Raw genomic sequence first — 7,419 nt, 5'->3', positions numbered from 1 at the left:
CTTTTAAAAATGTTTGCTGATAGGTTCCTGTGAAAACAGAAACACAGGAAGAAGGTTGCTGAACTGAACGTGGTTACAAAAGTGTACAGCCATCCCAATGCTGCATGAGTTCCTTACATTTTTAGAGGGGGAACCCCATTAGCGATTCACCTTCAGAAGGAACTGTTCTGAAAGGCACGAGTGTCGCCACGGGTGGCTAGAGAAGTCCCGCTTTTCCTAGTTCCGTGAGGAACAGTAGCAGTTGTCTCACATCCAAGGTTGAGCTCAGTGCAGATTTCAGCGAAGACCGGTGCCTTTTTTCTCCCACAAACAATGCAGTGCTTTTCGTTTTTTTAAATTTGTAATTTCTACTGAGACCGTGAATTCTTATTTTAAAAGCAGTATTAGAATAGTTTACTCTTATGCAGTTTCTGTTATGATTTTGATGGTGTATAAGTTGGTTTAAATTATTTTTCAGGCTGTTAAAATTCTATAGGGTGGGGCCAACGTTGGTTCACAGTTGTTCATGTTGAAAACATACAATAAGAAATATTAATGTTAAGAACAAATTGTTTCACGTATTCACAACCATAAACCTACTTTTGCTCCACCCTGCACATAAATACATCGTTGTTCATGTCAGCAGCTTGGGAATCATTCTCAACTCCTTATTCTTCATACCTCACATCCAATCACCAAGTCTCTGAATACTTATCTTGTAGATATTTTTATAATCCATCCATTCTTTTGTAACCCGACTTCTGCCACCCTAGTTTAATTCGGCATCATTTGTTTTTTTAAAACAAGTTTCTGCGCTTACATTTGCAGGGCGCCCCTGTCCCCTAAGCCCAATCTGCTCTCAAAAAGTGAATGTCTCTTTTCTGAAAAGCAAGTCTAATAATTTAGAATCCAGGAATGGCTTGCTGCTACTTTTAACAAGGTGTATAGGCCCTCCCTGTTGAGAAGGACTTTTGAATCTTTACATTGAAACACACATTTTTGCTGGGTATAAAATTCTGGTTTTAAAGACGATTTTGCTGTCCTGCTCCCTGAATGGCATTGTTTCTGACAGGAAGGCTGCTGTCATTCCTACATATATCTGTAACATGTTTTGGCTGCTCTTCAGGTTTTTATCACTGAATTTGTACAATTTATAATGTGTACTGGTGTTTTCTTTTCCTTTTTTGTGTGCTTGAAGTTTGTTGCACTTACTGGATTGGATCTGTGAGTTACACAGATTTGGAAAATGTTTGGATGTTTTTAATACCCACTTTCACCCCCCGCCCCCGCCACCTCTGGTCTCTGTATATGTAACATGTATGTGAGGCCGCTTGAAGTTGTCCGGCAGCTTGCTGGCCTTCTATACATGGTTGCAGTCTTCTTTCTCTGTTGTTAATTTTGGATCATTTCTATTCTGTATCTTCAAGGTCACTGGTCTCTTCTTCTGCACTAATTTGCTGTTAATCCTACTCAGTGTATTTTCATCTAGAGAAGTTGGATTGTTTTTTATATCTTTTATGTATCTCATTGAGCTGCTTCGTGACTGCAGTCTTACACTCTGTCATTGAAGCCACAGTCTTCCGTGACATTGAACTTGGTTGAGTTTGGTTCTGGAGGCTTCATTCTCCTTCTGTGCTCCCAGGGTGCCGTGTTTGTTAGTGGTATTTGACGGATTGTTTCTCTGCCTGTGCATTGGAGATGGTGAGCTCTTTTCTTTAGATAGTGGTTTTGTGGGAGTTTTTTTTAGAAGGAAAATTAAATTTTAGTATTTTTTAAAATCTTTATTGTTAAAAGTATTACATACGTCCTCCTTCCCCTCCCCCCATTAGCCTCTTCCACTCCCGTTCCCCCCTCCCCAGGCCCTCACCACCCCATTGTCTGTGTCTATGGGTTTTGCATATAAGCATACAAGTTCATTGTTTGATCTCTTCCCATCCATCTTCCCTCCCCTGCCTTCCCTCTGAGGTTCAACAGTCTGTTCATGCTTCTGTGACTCTGGGTCTATCTTTTTTTATTAAATATTTTTATTTTTTATTGATTTCAGAGAGGAAGGCAGAGGGACAGAGAGAGAAAACATCAATGATGAGAGAGAAACATTGATCGGCTGCCTCCTGCATGCCCCGACTGGGGATCAAGTCCTCAACCCAGGCATGTGCCCCTGACTGGAATCAAACCCAGGACCCATCAGTCCGCAGGCTGACGCTCTATCCATTGAGCCAAACCAGCTAGGGCTCTGGGTCTATTTTTATTTTTGATCATCAGTTTATTTGGTTCATTAGATTCCATATATGAGTGAGATCATGTGATACTTGTCTTTCTCTGACTGGCTTATTTCACTCAGTATAATGCTCTCCAGGTCCATCCATGCTGTTGGAAACGGTAAGAGTTTTTTCTTTTTTATTACCATTGTGTAAAGGTACCATGGTGTTTTTATCCACTCATCTGCTGATGGGCACTTAGGCTATTTCCAAGTCTTAGCTGTTGTAAACTGTGCTGCTGTGAACATACAATTCAGCAGGCTGACAGGTGGTGTGCTTTCGTCTATTGTCCAGCAGGTGGCGGTATAGCACAAATTTTATTTTTCTCACCTGCACTATTGGGCCTCTGGGATCACAGTGGCCTGGGCGTCACTTCGGTTAAGGAAGGTGCTGTGTGTACCCCGGGGTGGTGGGTGTCCCCTGTGACTCACCTTGGCTATGGGGCACTAGCACTGTGATGGGGGGCATGCGGCAAGTGGAAGAATAAATGTTTTTCTCAGTAAGTAGAACAAAGTTTTCCTAGTTGTTCAAGCCAGAGGCTCCGGGTTTATTCTCGACGCCTCTTTTCCTCCACGTCTAACCCACCGCCACGTCCTGTCGGTTCTACACTCCAGGGCTCCGGGTGAGGCCTCGCACTTCCCCCGGGACCCGATGCTGAACCACGGCCCTTCCATTCCTGCCTCCCAGTCGGTCTCCACAGCCACACGAGTGAACTTAAAAATATGGAGACCCTGATGACATCCTCCTCCTGGAACCCTTCCTGGCTTCCTGTGGCGGCCTCCAAGCCATTCACCATCACACCTGCTCCCCTCTCCAGGTCACCTCAACCCCTTACCTCCCGGTCCCCCCCTGCACCATGTGACTTCTCGAATGTGTTTTCTAGGCCCTCCTTCGGATGGCCTGTCAGCTGCCGGGTCCACCGTGGGGCCGTCTCTGATGGCCCTGGTGAAGGTCCATTTCCCGGTGCTTCTCCCAGTCTGATGACCGTTTCTGTTTTGCCTCCTTGTTCGACCTTTCCACAGGCTGAGCCCCTTCAGGCAGGCGCTATTTTTGTTCATCTCTAGGTGCCCAGAACGCAGGACAGTAAGTACCTGACCCCATCATAGGTACTCGATAGAAATCTGTAGAATAAATGACAAACAGACCTCGAGTAATTTACCACTCAGGCAATTGTTTCTCCTGTTGGGAGGGGAAAGTGTCACTTCATGACTCGCTCACCCTCAGTGCTTTGTTATCTGTATAATGATTTCTAGGAACTTGGGCTTTTGCTGTGATCCCCAAAAGCAGTGATATCACATACTCTGACATTCATGTCCCTGAGAAATCAAAATGTAAAGACAGAACTATTCATACATTTAATTGGAATAGTAATAACCACAGGAGGTTCACTTAATTTTGTCATTTGTTGTATTGGGAAAAGGTATTCCCCGATTGCTCTGGAGGGACAACCTCCGACTCCCTGAACGTGTACGTTGTGGCCCGTGGAAATCCAAGCGAATCACTTTGAAAAGGTGAATGACCAGAGACTGGCCTGATGGGGACTGGTTTTCTTGATTTTCAGAGACACAGGAGAACTCTCAGTTCCAGGTTCTCTCCCAAAGCATAAGCTGATGGATTATGCTTTTAGTTTTGGTTCATTGCATTTAGAGGTAAGGGGACTGTAAAATTAACCTCTTTTCAATGAATGAAATTCGTTCTTGACATTTTTTAGATCTACATATTCATAATGGACCGAATGGGTCTCACTTTGAAACGTAATGTATGACTTGGGATTATCGAGAAAATGTATTAAACCTCATCTCCTCTACACACGCACTGGCTCGTTGAGTCATTTAAAGGAACCCTTTGCCTTTCGCAGTTACTGGTGCCCGCCGGGAATGGCGACGTCTGAATTTCACAAGAACTTCCACCCTTCCCTGCGCATGTCCGGGGCCTGCAGCTGTAACAAGACATCACTCAAGGTAACAGTGGTGGTTTATTAGGGGCAAAATAGGCCTCTTGATTTGTGTGTTTGCTAAGGGTTCTGCTTGACTTGGAGGGAAGCATTAGGCTCAGTGAAAGCACTTGGCAGTTTTTTGTCTTTTGGTGTCTATGTGAGCAAGATTGAGTTCCCTAGTAGCTAGAATTCCTTTCTTATGGCTCCGTTTGCACAGCAGCATCAAAAAGAGGTCCAAGGGAGTGGGAATCTTTGAGTTAGTGAAAGCAAAGATGACGGGTTTCATGTGATCACTGTGGCATGCTTTCTGCAAGTCATTGTGTTGCTGATAATCCTCAAGAGCAGGAGCAGGAGAGAGCTGCTCAGTAAATAAACCTGTTACTGCTTAGCAGCACAGTCCGTTCCCGGGCCCGGAGCACGCCACGGTTAAGGTGCTCCGCTGTATTCTTCAGACTGAACATCATGTTTTGTGGCTGGAGTCTGTGTTTACACCATGTCCCGTGGTCAGGAACACGCTGGGGAGGTCAGACGGTCAGTTTAGCTAAACTGAATACCCTGGCTTCTGTAAACCTAGTCTCTTTGCATGTGGGACCTGTGACACATGAAATTCACGTAGCCATGTGTGTAGGAGCACTTGGCCTTTTCTGCAGGCGACTACCTTACTATTAAAAAAGAAAGAACCAAGAGTCTCCTGTAGAAATAAACAGCCAGTGCTTCTCTGCGTCCAGGGCTTCTGAGAGAGTTGACTGTGCAGCGGCGTCACTAGGTTAGAGCAGATAACGTTATAGGCCAGTGATGGCGAACCTTTTGAGCTCGGTGTGTCAACGTTTTGAAAAACCCTAACTTAACTCTGGTGCCGTGTCACATAGAGAAATTTTTTGATATCTGCAACCATAGTAAAACACAGACTTATATTTTTGATATTTATTTTATATATTTAAATGCCATTTAACAAAGAAAAATCAACCAAAAAAATGAGTTTTCATGTCACCGGTTCGCCATCACTGTTATAGGAGCTGGGTCTGCTCTTCCTAGTGAGACTACATAACAGCACCCAGAACTGTCTTGTGGTAAGAAAATAATATCCACCCAAATAACAAGAAAACGACTCGCTGCCACGTCCTGCATCCTCCGCTGTGTCCCATCTCCACTGTGGGCTTGGGCTTTGCTCTCAGTGCTGGGTTCATGCGATGGTAGGAACTCATTTTCCCCTTTAAGAAGATTTAAGTAACCATGTCTTGAAATAGGTTTGAGGCCTATTCATACCAAGAATTAAAATCAAGTCAGAACGCTTCCTTCTAAAAATAAGTGTAACCTGTAGTAAATACTTTTAAGTTATTCTAATGTGAAACCACATCGTCTGATGAAAATAGCTTTTGTGACCTTGTGGTAACGGCTTACGCTGTCCCCGTGAGAAAAGGCTAGTAGTGCGTTTCCAGTATGTATAAGGATTTTGGGTGGCAGTAAGTTACTTATGCAAAGCTATTTTCTTCACAATGAAAGGTATAAAGCAGGTTCAGAGTTAAACATGTTCGGGTAAAGTCTTCATCATAAGGTTTTCTTGACGGCAGGGCTGTGTGTGTTACCTGGAGGGACCAAATCTATTTGAGGACTCAGACCACGTGTTGGTTTTTGATTTTTTTTTAATATCTATATAAAAAATAGCGAGCCATTTACAGATCTTTCTCTAATCAGAACCTCAGGTGTATATATAAAGGTACTGTACAGTATATAAACATTTACAACCAGTACATCCAGATTTGCTTAGCATTCCAAGGCCACATTGCTAAGTCAGAACAGAATCAATACAGTGACGGGTTACCTAGGAAACAGCCACAGACTGACAACCATGACATCCAAGTCATGTCACAGTTAACAACAAGAATAGGATTGTTATCACTGACCGTGGGCTACGGGGAAGTAAATCGTGTCTGTGACGCTAACTCTGAGCGTAACCGAGCCTAGTTCTGCGCTGCTCCGGGTCACGGGAGGGGGGTCGGGACAGGGCTGAGTCCAACGTCCCAGGAGGGAACGTCACAGCTGGATGCTGTGGGGGAGGGAGGGGCCTGGACACGATGTTTCACAACAACCAGAGGAACCCGAGTGTCCAGACACCCCCACAGGGTTTTGTTCTAAGTTCCTCGATTTCTAGCTGCTACTGAGCGCTGCTCCAGGGGCTGAAAAACACGGCTCTCCTGTGGTTAAACCCTGCCTCCACCTCCCACGGCACCTTTCCTGAGACCGCGGGTCCGCACAGGGACCGGAGGTTTGGGCTCCCTTTCTTGTCTTTATTCGGAGTCAGTGGAGCGAGGGAGGCCCAGCCTGTCTGTCCCCTGCGTGTCCTCAGCTGCGAGGGGGCTGAGGGCACAGCCTCTGAAGCTGCTGGCATCACTGAGACGGGTTCTGGTTGTGACGCTTCAAACACGAATTAACCAGTGACTCAGGAGGGGCCACCAGAACGGCCAGACACCGGAGCCTGCTAGTTCTTCGGCCAGGAGCACACGGTGTTCCCACAGGAGCGGCACGATCCCGGCTGGGGGCCAGGAGGACGCTGCTGGGCTTGCGTGCGGCCTCCTGCAGAACGGGCCGTTGTAAGTAACACCTGTAAGGTACTTGGAACACCTTCCCCCGCGGCACTGACACCGAACCGCGGAGGCCAGGCTCCGACTGCCCGCGTTTCTCTGCGGCAGAACGCCAGCGGGAGCCGTCGGAAGAGGCACCGCCATCTGTAGCCACGAGAGGCCCCTCCTTGGGGACTCGATGGGCCTCTGTAAACATGCAACATGCGATGAGAACACGGCTTCCAGGCCACGCCTCGGCGTCACTGCCGTGGGAACACTCGCGAGGAGGAGGAAGTGGACGCGGGGCGGCCGAGAGCTTGGCACAGACCTAACTGAGCTGTGACCACAGTTAACGTCACGTAGGCCATCTGCGGGGACAGCACGGGGGCGAGGCAGGCGGCCCGGGGCCGGCGGCTCAGCAAACAGGGCCCTTCATGCGGCCCCGGTGCCTGAAGTCAGGCTGTTCTCAGGCGTGAGGGTTTCCGGAAGAACGACCTTTGGGGGGAAACGCTTACACGACCGGTCACAGCCGTCTCTCGGCCGCCCCCGTCGAGCCCGAGGCCTTGCTGGCACTGGGCACCTTCCAGGGCCCCGGCGTGATGGGCGCCCGCCGGCTGCTGTCGGCCTCCGGGTCTGGCCTCAGCTTCTCGGACGCGTCTCCGAAGGGGGCTCGCTTTCCCTTTCC

At 47.4% G+C, this 7,419-nt stretch overlaps 1 protein-coding gene across 1 annotated transcript in view; it reads right to left on the bottom strand.

Moving 5' to 3' along the window:
• Positions 1 to 7,257: 7,257 nt before the first annotated feature.
• Positions 7,258 to 7,419, bottom strand: part of MAGI3 (membrane associated guanylate kinase, WW and PDZ domain containing 3) — a 162,885-nt gene continuing 162,723 nt past the window's right edge. Inside the window, exon 23 of the mRNA XM_006763140.1 lies at positions 7,258 to 7,413. Within this exon, the coding sequence (XP_006763203.1) occupies positions 7,258 to 7,413 (156 nt within the window). The remainder of the gene's footprint in view (positions 7,414 to 7,419) is intronic.

This window comes from Myotis davidii, unplaced genomic scaffold, assembly GCF_000327345.1.
Source record: "Myotis davidii unplaced genomic scaffold, ASM32734v1 scaffold217, whole genome shotgun sequence".
Lineage (NCBI taxonomy): Eukaryota > Metazoa > Chordata > Mammalia > Chiroptera > Vespertilionidae > Myotis > Myotis davidii.
Note: the sequence above shows the minus strand (reverse complement) of the source record. Positions and strands in the feature narration are given on the sequence as shown.